General features: G+C 44.1%; 1 protein-coding gene across 3 annotated transcripts in view; it reads left to right on the top strand.

The window, feature by feature from the left end:
- Positions 1–18,423, top strand: part of LOC112565780 (four-jointed box protein 1-like) — a 50,311-nt gene extending 31,888 nt beyond the window's left edge. For 2 of the 3 annotated variants that reach the window (XM_025241538.1, XM_025241536.1), the window contains exon 3: positions 10,443–18,423. In XM_025241538.1, the coding sequence (XP_025097323.1) occupies positions 10,590–12,248 (1,659 nt within the window). In that variant the 5' untranslated portion in view covers positions 10,443–10,589 and the 3' untranslated portion in view covers positions 12,249–18,423. Of the gene's footprint in view, positions 1–3,097; positions 4,081–10,442 lie in introns of those variants that run through there. The other variant, XM_025241537.1, reaches the window with a different exon arrangement.
- Positions 18,424–19,478: the final 1,055 nt, after the last annotated feature.

The raw sequence follows: 19,478 nt of genomic DNA, 5'->3' as shown, positions 1-19,478 counted from the left end.
CCTGTTTGCTGTTTCTTAATTTGTTGTTTACTCGACCGGTACCCCAGGGAGTACCCAGCATTAGTCCCGAGAAATATTTAGAGTTTCTTCATGCCGCGACCCCGTGGCGTCCCGTGATGTCATAGGTGTACAAGATTGTCTTCCCTTGGCACTGATTACCCTTTCACTACCCGGCGGAGGCTCAATGGAGCAGAATTTTACCTAATTTCTCGCAGTGTTGGGTCTGTAGGGTCTTACCTGAGGCTTAGGCCAGTGGCAGGAGGGGGTCGCTTTAATTATCACGTGGTTTGTCATGCATGGCGACCCAGGTTTACACCCTCGCTCCAGAGGAGGGAGCACTTGTGTCAGAAACCAGTCATGAGGGTTCTCTGGGGAGGCGGAGCTGGTCATGACCTCGATCTCGTTCACCTGTCGTCGTTGTGGTCTTCACTGTTATCAAAGTCGTCGCAGCCAACACCGAAATGATGATCTTCCTCATCGTTAGAGGTTTCAGGTCTGCCTAGTAACTCTACAGGTTCTTGACTGGAAATTTGTTTTCAGAAAAGGAGGTGTGTATGGGAAAATCTCCAATTAGTCCACGCTTTCCTTTATCACATAATCTAAGCAGACTGACAGAGTGCGAGAGGAAAGGAGAGAGACAGAGAAAAGAAAGACAAAGACTGAGAGAGACAGACAAGGAGAGAGAAAGAGACAGGGTAGCCAAGAGTCAAAGAAACCCATGCAGTATATCACCTGCTTTGAAAGTTATCCACTGTCTTATCTCACCTGTCAGTGTCCACGACTCACGGAGAAGACCATCCCCGCTAGCATCCCCCCCACGGAGGATCCGCAATCCCAACCTTAGCGCGCTGTGCCACGCTCCCAAGTGTTCTCCTGCGCTTAACCGGCCAACCTCGATGGTGTACAATGCCACGGTGTCGAGACAGGTTTTCACGGTCGGTTAACCGTGTCGGAGTTTAACAGCAGTTTAGCAGCCTCCATCTGTGTCGCGGTCCCGTCTGGGGTCAGTTTTATGGGATTTGAGGTCCTTGTCGGCTTTTGTTGTCTGGAGTGGACGGTGCCGACACGGTCTACCTGCCGCTACTCACCTTGAAACTAGAGACCACAGGTGAACAGACTTACAGACGAACTCTCACAGTCTGTCATTCCGTCCTTCTCGCTTTTCCTAGTCTTTTTCTTTCTTCCACAGTCACTGGGAGTGAGTTCACGTTATCTGTGAGATGGAAAGAAAGATTGAGAGATTGAGATCAACCGTTGCGGCTGTGGGTTGCGGCGATTTCCCGTTCGAGTCTTTTAATTATCCAAACGTGTTTATTAACCTCCCTTCATGCCCGAGAGAGTTTTACGACCTTTCCTTTTCATCCCTCGCCCTCTGGTGGCAGTTTGATGAACTTGGCCAAGCAATAACTTTCAGCGTTTAAACCCTTCAAACGTCATCCGCTCCTCGTACAAACGATGGACTAGGTTTTCCGAGCTATTCCCCCGTCCCCCTGGCAGTTGCTTGACCTCGAGGTTAGAAAGGCAGCTGCTTGTGAAAGTAAATGAAAGTTTTGGTTTATTTGGCATGATAATTTTTCATCCAAGTGCATGATGGAGAGAGAGAGTGGAGATGGGGGCGAAAGGGAAGGGTGAATTTGAGTGAGCAGTGCTCCTCCTCTCTATATCTTTTTAACAGATCCAGATCGAGATTGATCACCGTGGCATGATATAAAAGGAGAATGGGCGGAGGGAATGATGGTGAGGGGGCAGAAGAGTTAAAAATTGTGCTTGGATGCGCAAAACATCAGAGAATAATTTGAACCACTGTATTGTATTGAGAGTCAACCGAGTAGTTAATAGTAATATTAATAATGTCGCTCATTACTTGAAATCAATGACTATGTTCTGAGAGCTAATTAATTAGACGAAGAATAGAAAAGGTAGAAATAGAACAAATGAACACAATGACAGCTACAGATGATGTGGAGCAAAATCCAGTTGAGACATGTGGCTTATACCTCCATAAAGGAGCGGAGGGAAGATGGTGCTATTGATGATGATGTATGATGATGTCTAGACCCGGGCGCATATGTTGTCGACGATGGTTCGTGACCGTGAATTTACAGTGTAGTCGGGATTTAAACCACAGCGCTCACTTTAGCAACACAGTCACGATAATTGAGTTGTATCAAAAATATTTGTCAGATATTCTTGTACACTAATCAGATTTTGAATAATATAAGTATAATTTAAATTAAAGAAGCTTTTAGAGAAGAGACTTCTCGCTAACATCTGGTGATGCATCTGATAGACATTAATCCCACCTTTATGTTCCCCCTTCTGTACCATTCATGTATCCCAATCTCCCCCCGCTGCTACCTCTACCCTTCATCCCCACCCCTTGCTTCCACCCGTCTGTCTCTCCCGTGCACGTGCAGCTGCTGTAGCGGGGCGTAGCACGCTGTGCAGACAGTTGTAGTGAATAATATCGTCAGCTGCCGCAGCCCCCGTCGCTGCTGACGATAACGATGCCGACGACTTTCTGATAGGTCACAATCAGAAGGGACTCTGGCAGAATTACATCCCATAATTTTGGCAGCAGGGTGCCTGTGATGGCGAGATGTGGGTACACTCCAGCCACAGCTTGGCTGCTTTCTGCAGCGAGTATGAGTCTGAAAATGTAAATGAAAACACGGGTGGTTGAGTTTATGTACATATGTAAGACATGTAGACATGTACATCCGTGAAGATACGACGGTGGTTTAGAGAGGTCTTTAAAAAATATATTTGTCTCTTTTAATCGAATAAATGCTTCTTGTTTCCGCTAGCCAGACTTTAGCAACCCTAAATTCACCCTCTCCTCCAAAATAAGAGATAAAAAGCAAATAAAATTGAAGCAATAAAATACTGCAAACATTTCACGGAGAGAGAGAGAAAGAAAAAAAAAAAAGCTGCACACTTTGAGAGGAAGCTGTTGTAGATGTAAATCTTCCCTCCTAATCCGGACCCACTCCACTCTCTCCAGGCAACTTTGAAGTGTTGTTGTATCTTGTCTGCACGCTGACCCACCGCTCATCTGGGTACATCGCATGTGTCCCGCAAACACTGTGTTCGGGGTGGAGATGGGAGGGTAGGTAGATAGGTATGTACGTGGGATGGACATGTGGGAGGGGAAGAGGAATCAGTTTACAAAACTACAGGTGTGACATGGAGACTCGCGGTCTGTCCGAGACGTGAGTGGCAAGCGAGGGCCCACACATTCTCGTCGCAGCGCCCCCTACAGCAGCGAGCGGAGTGGCTCACTGAACACAATCGGCGCGCGCAGGGGAGCTCGGCGAGCCTAACGCTGGCGCACAGGGCGAGCCGAGACTGCAGCAAAGGCTTGTGATAGAGCTCTCGGCTGTCCCAAACACCACTGCCGCCACAAGAAAGCTTCGCTCGGGTGGTGGCGGTGGTAGTAGTGGGAGGGACGGGTTGCCCACCACATGGCAGGACGTTGCGAGTTCGGGAGGATCTCACGTAGACAGCGGACGAGGTGACATTTAGCGATGTCACTGCCGACGAGTGCTGGCCAGTCCCGTTGCTACTGTTGCTGAAGGAAGTAGTTACTCCGTGGGTAGGTGTGTGGGTGAGTGCGAGCCAACGGATTACTCGCTGAACTCTCGGAACCTTTCGGTGGTACCAGCATGGGAACAGTACTGCGCTCCCCCCCCCCCACTTGTTGTTGTAACGGTGAGTAGACTTGTGTAAGTCTCTCAGCAGCTCCACGGTTTGTTTACACAAGGAAGGGCGGGAGGGACTGAGACAGAAGATGAGCATTATGTGTTCCTGGACTTCAAGTGTTTGGACTTGACTGGTCTGTTGTCTGTGCGACTGGACGATGAGATGACCAGACGGTCGTCGGTTGTGTTGACTATCTGGTGACTTGATCGTCGTTGTCTCTGACGGGGGTCGTCTGCTGTGACGTAGGTGCAGAAGGACTCAGATGTTACCTATACACTTATGCAGAATGGGACAAAACCGACTGGACTACCTTTATGGGGTATGACCATCAGTTTGAAGAAGCGGCCGTAGGTGTGTTTGTTTGAAAAGAGAGAAAAAGTAAGTACGTTTTTTGTTGTTTTTATTATGTTGTGGTCATGGGTGTGACCATAGAAATTTATTACATTCTAGGGATCATATCAGGAGCAGACTGGTCTCGTCGAGTACATGACATACAATTCTCGTGTTAAGACTTCTCTTTCATGTTCAATGTTCATAGGAGGATTGCCTGGTCAAAGTGAGAGAGAGAGAAAGAATGAATAAGAGAAAAATAAAAGATTGTAAAAGTGTGCCATATCAGTAATCTCACACGTGCAGGAATACATAATTTATTTTCTTGCTCATATATTGTGGGTGGGATATGCAACATTCTTTGACCTTTTTGCAGGCCAAAATTGTGAAAAACAGGTAGAGAACCTGAAACCACCGAATTTTGTCGTCGACTTACTTAGTGGGGGTAATTAAGTGAACAAAGTCGTCGCTCTATCCTCTTCATTGTCATCCTCACTCCTATCTCCATCCTCCCACCACCGCCACCAATTCTGTGGCCAGCTTATTTTTTGGGGACGGGGTGAGGAAGAGGTATGCGGTCACGGTAAACAACAGCAGCAGCTGGGATATTCCTGTCCTGTCTTTGAAGTACCTCGCAAGCTGCTAAAGCAACTCCTTCAACAGCAACCCCCGAAGAAGACTAGGACTATTTGTTTGTTCTGATGGCTTGCATGGTAAACATGCAAAGTCTGTATACAATAGTTGTCATCGCTGGTTGTCCTCTCGACTGCACCGTGTACATAAACGTATACATGTTTACCACAATACCACCTACTTCTAAAAACGTCAGGTGTTTATTTGAAACAACATTACTGCGACAAAAATAGAATACTTTTGAAAAAGTGGAATTTAGGAGTTAAATTTTTAACTCCTGTCCCTCGAGGACACAAAAGACCCCAAAGCCCCTTTTTACAGGAACAGCGCAGCTTCATAGTCGTAAGGGAAAATCAAACCCTAAGGTTGCAGTCACAGGTTATCCCAGCGTGGCATCAAACAGTCGTGAGCTCTTTAGCGTGTGAGGGAAATCATTTAATTCGAGCATCTGTGGAGCAGGGGCTGGCACACCGAGGCGTCATGCTCAGCTAACTCAATAGCCTGGGGCCTGTCTCTCGACGGTTGGGAGCGGAAGCCAAGGTGGCAAGTGCAGATATTGAGCAGATAGCGAAGAGATGATAAAAATTCCCTAGGCTACAGGTCAAGCTGAAGTCACACAGCGAAGTTGAATTTTTGTTCTGTTTCCATCAAGTAATTTGCACTTGAACATAAAAATATTTGTGGACCCGTGACCTGCACGAGGTCACTGCGGCTGTAAGTCATAGAAAGTTGTAATTTCTTTCAGCTCTAATCAGTTAAAAATGGAAAACTGTAAAAAAGAACAAAAAATTTCTAGTACAATCTGTATTATGACTGAGACCTGTATAACATGCTGTTGATGAGATCAGTGCCATCACCACCACGACAATTGTTTGGGTTTTCGCAGCATACAAAAATGATAACGAGAACTGTATGTCAGACAGTGTTGTTGATACTAGACAACATACAGTAACATACAATGAGACCAGCATATTGTAAGATGGAGCTAGGTCCCAACAGACCTACCGTAAGTTAAAGCTAACATATTGAAAATGCAAATGGACACAACATCCTCATAATACATTAGCTTAAAGCTGGGCAAAATCATCCAACGCAAATTCTTTTTTATAACAAAGTATTCAAATCTCTTTGTAAATCTGTAAAGAGTTGTAATTGATAGAAAACTTGAAAAAAAAAAATCAAAGTAAAGTTTTACAATGTGTTTGTCGTTTGTTGAAGACGAAAACTTGAAAAGTCGAACCCTCGTAAGTCGGGGACCGTAGGTAGAGTTTACCTTTGGCACGAGAGTGATATCTCAAACTTCACCTTCTTTAATTTATTATGTGCCCCTTGTCTTAGCTGAAGAAAAAAAAAGAAGTAACGTCTCTCCCTTCAGTCCAGCTCATCATATCATCATCATCATCATCAGTGGTTGTGTTCGCTGTGGGGATCCTCAAATACCACTGTCGCTAGGTCACTAGTTCGTCACACAAAGTGAGGAGATGTGACGTTACGACCTCGCCATCCTTGCGCGCAAGACGGGGCTGGTGGTCGTGCCTAGCCACCGCCCACTTGCAGTTGTCGTCGTGTGTGTGTGGGACCTGGTCGGCGGCGGTCTGTCGTCTGCCCTGGTGCGGGACCTCGGCCTGTGCCGCAGCCTGCGCTGATGGTGTCATCAGAGTGTCAGCGGGACTAAGGATAATGACGAGGCTGATTGGCAGTTGCAGCGATTTGTCCTGACGACCAACGGTGCAACGAGGTCGAGCCTGTCACCGGGGATTTTAGCTTCCCCACCCTTCCATCTCCTACTTCTGCCCTCCACCTCTTCATAAAGCTTACTTCACTGCTGTTATTTTTCGTCTTTTTCTCACTGCATTTGTTTATATATATATAGAAAATACAATATTTGTGGATATTGCAGTTGCGTATGTATATTTCTAATGAGGAGAATTGTCTTTTTTCTTTTTCCCTTAAGATGGGTCACGTGCACACCCAGACGCTCGCCCACGCACTCACAACGAAATAGAGACTTTTCAGCAAAGTTTCTTTTTCTCATTTCAGAATGTAGAATGTAATTTACCCTCACGTTTACTTTCCGAAGAAGACGGGTCCTTTCCTCGCCCCCTCTCCCACCATCATGTCCCTCCCACTCGTCCCCCCAAACACACACATACCCCATTCTAAACCGCGAGCGTTTCCCGTGGCTTGCTTGTTATTTCGCCTGCTGGCCTGTTTGGTTTTGCCGAGTGGTTAATGAGATAATTTTCTGATGCTCTAACACCGGAAGTGCCCTTTAACCCGATAATTTACAGACGATTGCCTACGGGTGGTCCTGATCTTGGGGCCCATGCGCAAGCACGTTATCTCCCCCGGCCTGTCCTTCTCCGTTTCCGGTTTTGCTGACAGTTTTAACTTGACAACGCTTCAACTTATCCATGGATAAATAAATACTCATGTCAGCCTGGGTATGGGTAACTTTGAATTCAAACATATTCACGCCGTAATAAAAAAAATTAAATCGCTTGACTAAGTATAAATTGTAGACTTGACGTGGCGGAATATCAATTTTGACTGATGTATGGTCTAAACAGGAATCTCACCCTATGCATGTGCATCCTGTAGGTTCACAGGACAATACACGCAAAAGTTTTGAATGAGGACCGCCTGTGAAAAATTCGAAACTATGGATACATGTTAATTTAATGTTAATTACATGTTAATTATTTTTGATCGTTGCTCAAATACTGTAAAGATGGTGCTGGCTCTTTAAGCGATATTTAGGGTTGGGACGAATTCTGATAAAATGCATTATGGTGCAGGTGCATCGCCAGAGAACCATCCCTCACTGTCTGATGATCTGATGATGGAATAAACAGAATGGCAGAAATAAGAACGCGGAAAGAATTGCATTTCTCCATCCCTCTTTTTTTCTTTCTTTTCCTTCCCACCTCTCTCTTCCTTTCACTCATGTGTGTCTGAGGGCGGACCATCGTGTATCCTTGCCCTACCCTCCATCTCTCGCGACATCTCGTTCTGCACGCGAAGCGGTCTGCCTCAAAGACCTGAAGAGCAGTGGGGGGAGGGAAGAGAGGGAGGGGCTAGGCAGCTTATACTGAGTGTATTGTACACTCTCTGACCCTGTTGACAGTAGAAGTAAGATGCCCGGCTCTGATGACATGCTAGACGGTCTGGTGTGGTCTTTCATGTTTACCAGACTTCTGCTTAATGAGAAAACATCCAGTTGCTCTCGGGCCCATCAAAGGGCGGATAATTTTACAACGTCTGAGGATTAGCTCCCTTTGCTGTCGTCATTAGTGCGGCCCTTGCTTGTTGACTTGCATGCAGACAGATCTGGTGCAGTTCGATGCTGGCTCCAGGGAATTTTGGCATGATCAAGACTTTCGAGCTTTCTAGTTATTAGTAGAGCAGGGAAAAGAAGAGAGAGATGCTTCGAAAAAAGATTGACAGAAAGCAGAACCAGCTCGTTGCTGTGAAGAGATGAGAGGGAGATGAAAGAGAAAGGCAGAGAGAGAGAGAGAAGAGAGAGAAATATAAAATAAGATAGAAAAAGATTTCACTAATACAATTACTGTGATATTGTGCAGCTATTGTCCGATTATGTGGTAAATTTTGATAAATCGAATTTAGTTATATTTAGAAGAGGTGGGTTTATTTCAAAGCAGGAAGAGGGTTTTCTGGAAAAGAGGAAGCTAGCGACTGTTAACACTTACAAATAGCTTGGATTATACTTGTCATCTCGTGTTTTTACTCATGCCCTACAGGACCTTGCAGAGAAAGCACAGAAAGGAGTCAGTATTCTAAAAATGTTATAATATTTAGATGATCCCAAACCAGCATTGTTCTTTAAATTGTTTGATACTGAAATGCTACCAATTCTACTTCTCGGAATTATGAGGGATCATTGACGATATAAACATTCTAGAAAAAGTTCATTTATTTGCAATGGAGTGATTCCAAGGTGTCACTCCAGGAACCCCAAATACCATAATTTCTGGTGAGTGTGGACGGTATCCTCCCTTCATATATAATTATACAAGATGCATCAGTTATTGGGTAACAATAGTGCATCTCCCCAAAAATCGCTTGCCTAGGAAAGTACTGACTGTGGTAGCATTGTTACATAAAAACAACAGAATAAACCATGTGATGATAACATTTCTGTCTATTCTTCATTTTACTTAGACATTCTGCTTAGTTCGTACCTCTCTAGTCTCAGACATGGAGGTCTTAAGAGACACTAAACAAATTTAGTCTTAAGTGCCACAAAGTTAGGCACTCTAAACTAAACCTCTCTATGCAATGTCATTTGTGTAATTACGATGAGACTGGACTCCATTTTGTACTTGTCTGTCCGAGGTACGGGTAGAATACATTTCATAGATACCCATCACATGAGCACATTAATTGCTGATTAAAGTCCAGTAACGACATATCGACTGCTAATTATCTTTACAAAGCAATGGAAAGAAGGAATGTGTGAGGCGCCTTCTTGTCTTTTTATACCACTATCTTTTTGTGGCTTGCTTTGCTAATTAAACACCCCTCATATGCTGATATGTATCTTATCGAACATTCTAGTATTGTATCAACTGTACTTTCGCACCTTTGATATGAGCCGATAAGCTAATCCATAAAGAATTTCGTTCCGTTTCTTTGTTGTTCAATTAGATTGCCTTTGTGGAGACAAGCTGTTATCATTTCAGTAATTTGTATATTGTAAAAGTATACCGCAGTGCATTACAAAGATTCTTCTGTCGCTTACAAGTGACATGGCTTCAGGTTGTGTTTTTAATATGTTTGTTAATATTCTTGTCCGTTCTCTTTCGTTGTATTTGCAACCTTTGCAGATTCATATTTTTAATGAGTTGTGCTAGGTCGTCCATTGTTTCGTCAATGAAGAGTGTCATGTGTCTGACGTCATGTGTGCGTCATTTGTTCCACGTCAATTCATAAAAAGACATCATACATTAGAAAAGGATTTTCTAGGAATAATTAATTTTCAGTATTAAGTCAATTATAGATTATGCCATATCGGAATCTTTCTGTAAATTATGTTATCGACATTTGTGACTGTGTTTGTTTGCGCGTACCCTGAATCGTAAACAACTTGTGCCAGACTGTCAACAATCTGGTGGTTGATACTACCCTCGATGTGTAGCCAGTGCTTCTCTAACCTTACCTGCCCCGTCACGTGCAGCCTGGTGTATTTTTTAACAGCCGCCTTGCAGATTTCGTCGCTTAATTTGCATAATTTACTAGGAGCTGCTGCCAGGCTTGTGCTGGCATGCAAGGATGTTTAAGTTACAGAATTATTCATGTAATCACACTCGGGCCAACCAAGGTGGAGGAGACAATGTTACAGAAGCAGACTGGAGGGCAGGGGTGTGGGTGAGGGCGTAGAAAAAAAAAAGAATCCGGTCTGATTTATTCTTTTTTACTCAGAGTGCAGCACCGCCTATCAAAGAACCCTCCTTCCGTTTAGTTTTCGTCCAGTTTTAATGCAAACAAAAAAAAATAAATAAAAATAAAAATCAAGGAAAATTAGTCCTGGTCTCTGATTGCATTTGTCCTAGATATAATTATAGTCATTATTTAAATTCGTGCATTAATTTGCTGTGTTGTAATTGTGATTCAATGTCCCCCTCCCTTTTTTTAACCTAAAAATTCTCAACCATTAGTATTAGTATAATAGTGAAAAAAATCTGGACTTAAATTAGCTGGAACTCTAGATAGCCGTTGCAAACTCCCTATAATTTATTTATTTTTTATTATTCCAGGGTTTGGCTCGTACCATGTGGATGTCAAAGGCTAAAGCGATGACAACTTCAAGCACTCTGGCGTCATTACCGTAGGTGTGGCGTCAGCGGTGTTGGTGGTGGGGAGGCGTCGGTCTTCTCGTCACCCCTTGGTCTGTCTACTAGAGGATGCGGCTTGTGATCCTCATCATGACAGGTATCGGCTTCACGCTTGGCTTGCTCTGTGGTCTCCTGCTGCAGCTGCCTGCAGACGGCCTGCCCGCCAGCGACAAGGTCCGCAGCGACGACCTGGACGTCGTTGAACTACAAGGTCAAGGTCAGCATCCTCGTCACCAACGAGACACGCTGTCCTTACTGTCTTCTTCGTCGGACATCCCTTCCGCTCAGTCCGGTTCGCTCGAGTCGCACCGGAAGAGCCCGGGGAAGGTCGTCGGTGATTCAGCCAACGACTTGGTGGACAACTCTAACGATTTTTCGGCAGGAAAGGGAGCAGTGCAAAAACAACTGCTGGTGTCAGGAGTCGAAAGTGAAAAGAAACGTGGTAATGTCACTAACCAGATTTTGGGAGTCGTGACAAAAGATTACAATGGGGAGGAACGAAGGTGGGAGACAGGAGGTGCCGAAGGAAAGAAGGGGTCATCGGAGCTGACGAGAGAACAGCCAGGCTCTGCTCCATGGACCGGAAGCAACGGTGATAATAGTGGTGCTCAACCGTCCTCGGAACCCATCACCGCTTTCAGCATTCGCTTAAAAAACAGCGGAGGGCGGATGTTGGTGGAGACAGCTATCCCCATCGAGCGGAATGGTCGACCCTTGTCTGATGAGGTGAAGGGTGCTGGCGCGAGGGCAGCAAACACTGAGACAAAGAGCAGCAGAGGAGGGCTAGATGGCATTGTGTCCGGGGTTCTGTGGTCGCCGCAACTAGAAGCCTCGTGCCCGAAAGGGTTTGAGCACGATGCCACGGCGGCGTGGAAGAAGAAGTCGCTGGGGATGCAGGTCGTCCGGGTGGAGGAGGGCTGCGGTCGCATGCAGAACCGCCTGATCACCTTCCGCGACTCGACCAAAGCCTGCGCCCGGTACCGCCTGAACACGGACCAGATCCAAGGGGAGATCTTCTCTTACTACCTGGCGCGGCTCCTGAATGTCACCAATCTACCCCCTGCCCTCCTTCTACCTGTAGACTCCCTGAACGACAAGTGGAAGGCCGTGCACTTGGATCTTTCGTTGGCGCAGTGGGCGGACGGCCGCGTGGTGGTTCTCACGCAGTGGCTGGACGACTTGAACCCCTCGTACATCCCCACGGAGCTGCGTGAGGACAACCGGAAGCTGCATCCGACAACGGAGATTCTTGGCGGGAGGTCGAAGGAAGAGTTGTGCGACCTCCTGCAGTGGTCGGATCTGGTGATTTTCGACTACCTGACCGCCAACCTGGATCGTATCGTCAACAACATGTTCAACAAACAGTGGAACGCCGAGATGATGAACAACCCGGCGCACAACCTGGAGCGGACGAAGGCTGGAAGCCTGGTCTTTCTGGACAACGAGTCCGGGTTGTTCCACGGGTACCGGCTGCTGGACAAGTACAGCGGCTTCCACGAGGCTCTGCTAGCCTCACTGTGTGTGTTCAGAGACAGTACTGTCCGCGCCGTGAAGGTCCTGCACAAGTCCAAGAGTGTGGGAGCGGAACTCAAGAAACTGTTCATGGAGGGCGAAGTGCACCACAAACGCTTGCCCACCATCCCTGAAAAAAATGTTCAGATTCTTCAGGACAGGCTGGCAAATGTTTATGACCAGATTATCCGCTGTGAGCAATTATACGGTCGGTAGTAAGATGCTGGTGTGAATGGGGGTGGATGAGTGAGTCGATTTTGAGTGTGATTTGTGTGCTTGTGTGTGTGTGAGTGAGCGTGACTGCGTGTCAGTTGTATCTCTGTTGATACTTCGAGAACAGAAACTGATATCCAATGACAAATCTTTTGTATAGAATTCTAAGTACAAAATTACTCGCCGTGTGCGAGGGGAAAAGGAGGACCCAACAGTCCAATGCTGTGATTCTAACAGTTTTGTCTACCAACGAGTAGACAGTTTCCACGGGAATGGCCTGCACTGATCATGTGTTCTACTCCTGTGCTGGAGCGTGAAATATTATCATCTTGCCTGGGTTGCCTACATCCAGTCATCTGCACGCTGCTTAGAGTGCGAGTTGCTTGGCCTTTCTCTGCCCTGGCAGCCCTATGTGATTCATATGTGTGTGTTCGTTTTGTATCATGTGATCTTATATAATTGACGAATGTAAATGAACAGATTGTCAGCGTTACCCATCTTCAGACATATTGTTTTCACTGACTTTTCCTTCCTGGCTCAATGAGGGAGGGAAAGAGGATAGAGAGAGCTTTACTTCAGTTTTCTGTCGTGACCAGAAGACAAGTCGGTGCAAAGGAAACAAAAAAAGAAATAATTTCACTCTAGTCAGATCTTTTTATAATGTTGTATGAATATTGACAAGTCATGAAAACTCTTTCATGGCAGACTTAAGATGCGATCGCCTTGCGTAATGAGGCAGTGGGTTGGCTATAAAACAGAATATAATCATTTCGAAAATAGAATAATAACAGTTCAGATTTTCCGTGTTTTTATAATTACACCCAATTCTTTGTCGCTCTGTCTTGTATCTGTTATCTCCACTGACGTCTGTAAAGTTTACCCAAGGATAAGGACACGAGGAGAAGCAGAGCACGCAACAAAGAAATTGTATAACAATCAGGTTTTTGTAGCGGGTGTGTCCAGCAGCATGTTCTACCCCAGGTATCATCGTCTGCAAACATTTAGTTGTCTATGATGATACAACTTCCCCCGTTCTCTCCCCCAGCCTCTTCCAGCTTGGCAATAGAAAGAGACTTTTGGTGTTTGAGCGTTCAGTCGTCAAAGCTGTCGGAGGTTATGAACTGTAATGTGAATGTGATATTGCTTTGTGGGGGTGAAGACAGGTTTGACAGGTTGCAGTGGCAAAGTTGTGAGAAGGTGGGAGGTCCAGGAGGAGTTGAGGACTAATTACATGATAATGACAGAGCTTAGATTATTTTTTATTTTTTTTTGGTAAAGATCACCTGAAGGAGATAAGGAGAAATCTTGGGGTAGATAGGGGGTATATTTCTTCGAGTTGGAGGAAGTGTAGGAGGGCGGGGTGACAAAAAGACTAAGGCACAAGCGTGGTTGCTGCAGACTAGTTATCTAGTAAAAAGCGAGCTACCCGCTAGAAACCCACCCGTGGCAGGTCATACCAGCGTTGTCGCTGTTTCGAGGACTTGTTTTGTCCCACCTTTGCCTAGCAAGGGCTCGGGTTGTCGCCATGAGTATCGTAATCCCCGGATGGACGTGTACTGCTCGCATCCACCGAGGAATTCTCACGACAAGGAATGGCACAGGTGACCAAAACCCTCTTCCCCAGCGCGAAGGGACGTTACTCACCAACCCTACCCTCCCACACCCTCTTCTCTTTCTCTTACGTCTTCTCCTTGATCTTTGTTTGTTCAAAACAGGAAAATGGGACAACTTGTCAGTACTTTACCCACCCCTGAGGTGTTAGTCCTTACACACTTCTTCTCTGGCGTATTTGCTGTTCTAATCTCCTGAAGTTGGGAAAAAAACTAGGCGAGGGGAGAAAAAATATTATTCTTTGAGGACCTCACTCCCAACAGAAGCAGGTGGTCATAACATATGTACTGATGTCTTTTTTAGATACTGTTTTATCTGTCATACTAGCTTTGAAGTTTTGGGTGGTCTGTTTGAGAATGTCGGTGTCGCTGAGGACGCAAAGAGATTAAGAGGAAACCTATGTAGCGGCAGTGGAACAAGTGTCTTTATCACTAAGGATGCTTGGCAATGACGATAACCGGAGCATGGTTCGGTGCTGCCACAATACAGGTCCTGTACCAGCGAATTTTTCAGATTTTTCAGATTGTGGGAAAGTTAATAAGTTTGAACATAGCTGAAGTTACCATAATGATTTCTCGACATTATTTTCTTTTTTAAGAGGGTCTGGGGTAATTTCTCCACACTTGCCCCTCTCCTTGCGATGGTTTAGAACAGAGTTACATGGCGGGTTATGGATCGTGTTAGATGTCATCTTAAAGGACTGATTTGAAGAAACCTTGTTTGAAGAAACAGCAATTGACAGCCATTAAGCAAAGACAGGAAACAGCCGACACACGTGATAAGATTGCGAATGCGCAGAAAACCGGAAGTGCATCAGGTCCACAATCAGCCTCGTGCATGGAGTGGAAAGGGTTCAAGATAGTCTATGCGTGCATTTAGCGGCTAGCACGTGTGTTACACTTAACATAATGCCTTGACCGTTATTTAAAAACCATCCTGATTGGCTACATCTGGTCTCACTTTGTAGTTTCACATCTTACACCTTGTCTTCTTTACCTGACAGCTTGTAAGAGAGTCATAAGCAAATGAAAGACAGAAGACAAGAGTTGTTTGGAGTAGGCAGGCGGGCTGGGAAAGTCTATACTAAAGTATAAGAGAGCAATGAATCCCCTGTAAAATGTCTCTTTTAATGATGGAAACCTTTCAAGAACCAGTTGCAGCCATAAGGGGCCTAAATTAACTCAAAAGCTTTGGTTCATAAATCGCATGAGACGATGAGTGGCAGAACTGTATTTGAATCAGTTTAGCAACTTTTTGGAATCGAAGCAAGGAAATTTATTTATTTCTTTTCATTGATATATTTTATACAGTTTTGGACTTAAATTAAATATAACAGCAAACAGCTATTTTGTCTTACAGCAAAAATTTCATTCCCGTTAAGTGAATTTATTCTGGGCTTTTGTCGAGGGTTTATCAGAGACTGAATACAACTAGTTTACAAATATCTTCCAAGTAAAAACAAAGTATGAGTGTTTTAGCACATAACAGCAGATGGAAAGGACATAACGAGTACCTCGCCTTAGAAAAGATTTTATTTGAAAAATTGCATGTAGTTTTTTCACAAAAATGCTCCTTAGCATATAAAGGTTGGGTGATTGATGTTTGATTTACAAAATTGTTAGCGTCTAGAGAAAATAGTGAAAATTTAAAACAACATGGTGGTTGTGATCTTGTCCATAATTGTAGTCACCACATTCACATTTGTTCTTCTGTTCTTTCGTCTAGACTGGTTTATTTCTGGCTGCTTCTAGATTCAAAGAAAGGTGTTAGCTACAAAATGGATGGCTTGAACACGCACCCAGTCACACACTTCCTGTGCTGCTGACAGCGGGCTAGAATGGGTGTCATCAATTTTTATAATTACTCTTTCAACCACGAGAAAAGTTCTATCAAATTCCGAACCGTCATTTCTGAATAACAAGGCAGCGACTGGGTGAGACAAGAAGGGAGGTTAATCAGTCTGCACAAACTAGAAAGATGGCGCCAGCTGCTGACGTCACAGCGGACGAAAATGTCGCTTGGCACGTCATTAAGTTTCCCCAACGATAAAATTCAGCGCTGGTCTCTTGGGCCGTGATGAATCGAATTACCACACACATTTAAAAAAAATATCACATGATAAAAAGAAATAAATTATCTCGCGTTTTTATTTCCTTTTCTAAGCGCCTAAGCGACCTGAAATGAACTGAAGGAAAGAAAAGAAGACAAATAGAAGCATAGGCTTGCTCGCGATAAGCAGAGAATGTCCGAGTGTATCAAAAGGTTATCGAACATTGTCCTATCAGGTGGGCCTGTCAGCTTTTTTGTCTCTGTGCAAATACAGACTGAGTCGTGAGCGGAGGTCAGGCTGGAGGAGTGAGTCCGGGGCGACACCGTGTCGCGAGCTCGGCGACCGTTATCTAGGAAACGTAATCAGTCCCATTTCATTGGCAGGTCGGCGATTGAAGTGTTAATGGTTCGTTCATAGACATGGCTTTGTACGAGTGTTCACCACCACTCCCCTCCTTGGCCGTTACACCACCGGTTGATTGATGGGTCAGGGAGTCAAGTTAAAGAACTGTTTCGTTTCTTTCTGGAAACTTTCCTGACCAGAATATTGCTCGCTGGGGACCATGACAAATTGCGTTCGGTTTGATTACTTCGTCATTTGTGGGGAGGAGGGAGAGAAAGAACACACTGCAGGATTGTCGAAAAAAGTTATTTTGCTGCTAGTTAAAAATTGCTTTTATCGATGTTTTTATCAGTCTTGCTGGAATGCCCTCTGCGTGGTCCAGAGATAGTAATTTAGCGCAGCTCTCCAGTTGAAGTTAAAGATATTTACAAAACACAGAAAAGTAAAATTCACAATTATATATACTTTAAATTTTTTTTAATGAACAAGGTATACATACATAACAGAGGACAACAAATTCATAATATCACAGCACCGAAATGCCGAGGCAAAGAGGTGGGGAAAGGTTAGGTTAAACACTTGGTTTGAAGAAGTGCTCTTGATGATCAGCCAAAAAGTAAGCGACAAGGCTGACCTCGATCATCACCTAACATCGCTCGTCATTGCTTAACACCTCTCGACGCTGCCTCAACGAGAGTAGTGCAAGCGTTGGTGCAAGGATTTCTCCTGCTTTCCGCTTGGTTAGCCAGGCTTTGCTGTCGAGTGAACCCATGCATGATTGCGCACTGGAATTGGCATCAGGCACTCAAAAAAAAAAAACAAAAAAAAAATCCCACACAACAGGGCGTAGCGGTCGCAAGTAAGGGTGACGGAATAGTGAACACAGTGGAATCGAACACGTGATGTCAGGATTTTAGCTTCTAAGTTGGTGGTCAGAAAGATTTCTCCCCCCACGATCACCAACGAAAGATAAGAGAAGATAGACGATTCTTTAATAACAAACAGTCTATGTAACATGTCTAACACTGGCCTGCCTTTAGCTACTGCGTGTCTTATGCTTGGGAAATGTCGAAGAAAAAAGATGTGACAGGAGTTTTATTTTATTTTATTTTATTTTTCTATAAGACGAGAGTCATTAGCGTGGAATGTCTCAACCACGCCGGCATGGAAAGCAGTGGGTCCGGAGGAAGCTGTCAAATCTTCTTGAGCCTCTCTATGCACTTTTTCGCATCCTCAAATATCCGGTGACCAGGGCATGAAAGTTGAGACTTTTCCACGACTGACAGAATTTCCTGGAGGTGGCAGTGACAGCAGGGTTATGGTGACCTGTCGGAGGTGTGTGATGGGGAAAGGAGGTCTTGCTGTGGACGTCAGAATGTACAAATATTTCTTGATGTGAAGATGGTTGTGGGATGCGTGGTGGTTACAATCTTTAATCTTCTAAAATACATTTTAATTCTGTGCTTTGTTGAAAGCTTTTGGTAACTTTGAAAAAAAAGTAAAATGGAAAGCCAAAATTTATTATTTTTTTATTTTATTACTCTTGATTGATGGCACACCCTGCTATCAGGTCACGACAGAAAACTTTCATATCATTAACAGAAAATTTTTGCGACTGTTCTGAACTCTCATTCTACATCATTTGAATCGCCTTCGGTCCATGTGTACTGTTTTAAGAAGTGTGACTTCTGTTCACATTCTCTGCCTTAAATACTTGTGAAGTGCGTGGAAACCAAGATGTCATGCCTGATATATTACTGATCACGATTCATCATATATTTGGTGGACTGATGACAGGTGAAGTGTCTTCTTGACGCCTTAAAACAAACTTGAGACATTCCTAGCAGTAATTTATTGCCCTTCTTGAAAACTCCTGTGAGTCTTGCTCCAGCGTGTGTTGCCATGTGTATGTGAGGAATGAAAACGAGGCTGCGTGTCACTAGTTTCTTTTTTGTTTTTGATGGAGTTTTTTTTTTAATTATTAGAGGGAGAGAGAGCTGAGAATATCTCCCAGACAAATATAGTGAGTGTGTGTTTGCATGTTTTGTGTGTCCCTCTTCTGGTACTGATTATTGCCTATACAATTTGAATATCACATGATATTGTTGACAAATTAATGACGTATTATACTGTTTTCATGGAATGCGGAAAATTAAAAAAGTGAACGAAGAATGATTTAATTTTGATTATCTTTTTAGGAAAAAATGTTTAAATTAAGGGACACTTTTTTTTTAATTTTCTCAGTGTGTGTGTTTTAAGTATAGAAGAAGGATAAGAGAAAGAAAATAGATGTACGACAGCTCTGTTGGGATATGATCCAGTCTCTTACTTGCCGGTCGCAATCCAAACAAGGGCAGGTAAACGCATTAATTAATGTTATCTCCCCTACGTACCCTCCCACAGTATAAAGATACTGCTTTGTACATTTTAAAATTTACACATCGCACGCTTTCCCTCTCCCATTATCTATATATATCTTTCTCTACCCTTCTCTCAGTTTTCCTCATGCAGTTTTTTTTTTCTTCTCAACCGCCTCTCTTTCATTCACGCACACATTCTCTCATATTTATCTTTCTCCCTCAATCGCACATTCTCGGTCTCATTTTCATTCTTGTCTCATTTTCTCATACACAGTCTAACGGGTACCCACACACACCATATAAACATATATAGTATACCCACTCACATAAATTTATGCATATTTACAACTCAATGACTGGAAGAAAAGCATTTTCACGCCCAGGAGTAATTTGAAATTTTTATTTATTTGAACACACTCTAGGGTCATTAATACATTATTATACATTACCTATATTATAAATACTTGTCCCAGAACATATAAACATAGTTTAAAAGACGAAGTAACGTAACAGTGTAAACATTCCCACCTTTTGTCAACAAGCAGGGGACAGAGAAGATCGCTGTATATACAGGTGTTTGTGTTTTCAAACCAAACAGCAAGGCACAGTGCTGTAAATCATCCTGTTTCTCTAACTTCACTGAGACCAAGTCATGCCAGTGGAAATCTCTAGAAGACACGCCATTTCCATGTCATCAACTGTATTTCTCCTCGACACCGTCTAGCACTCTCTCTCTCTCAACACACTCCAGTTTACCCCAAAATTGAAGAGTACCCGGTAAAGAAAATAACTAAAACAAAAGCATCACCAACATATCACAACATCCTCGCTTCACCTGCTTGGCGATGTTACCTACACTGTGACGTACGC

Source organism: Pomacea canaliculata, linkage group LG6, assembly GCF_003073045.1.
Source record: "Pomacea canaliculata isolate SZHN2017 linkage group LG6, ASM307304v1, whole genome shotgun sequence".
NCBI lineage: Eukaryota > Metazoa > Mollusca > Gastropoda > Architaenioglossa > Ampullariidae > Pomacea > Pomacea canaliculata.
Note: the sequence above shows the minus strand (reverse complement) of the source record. Positions and strands in the feature narration are given on the sequence as shown.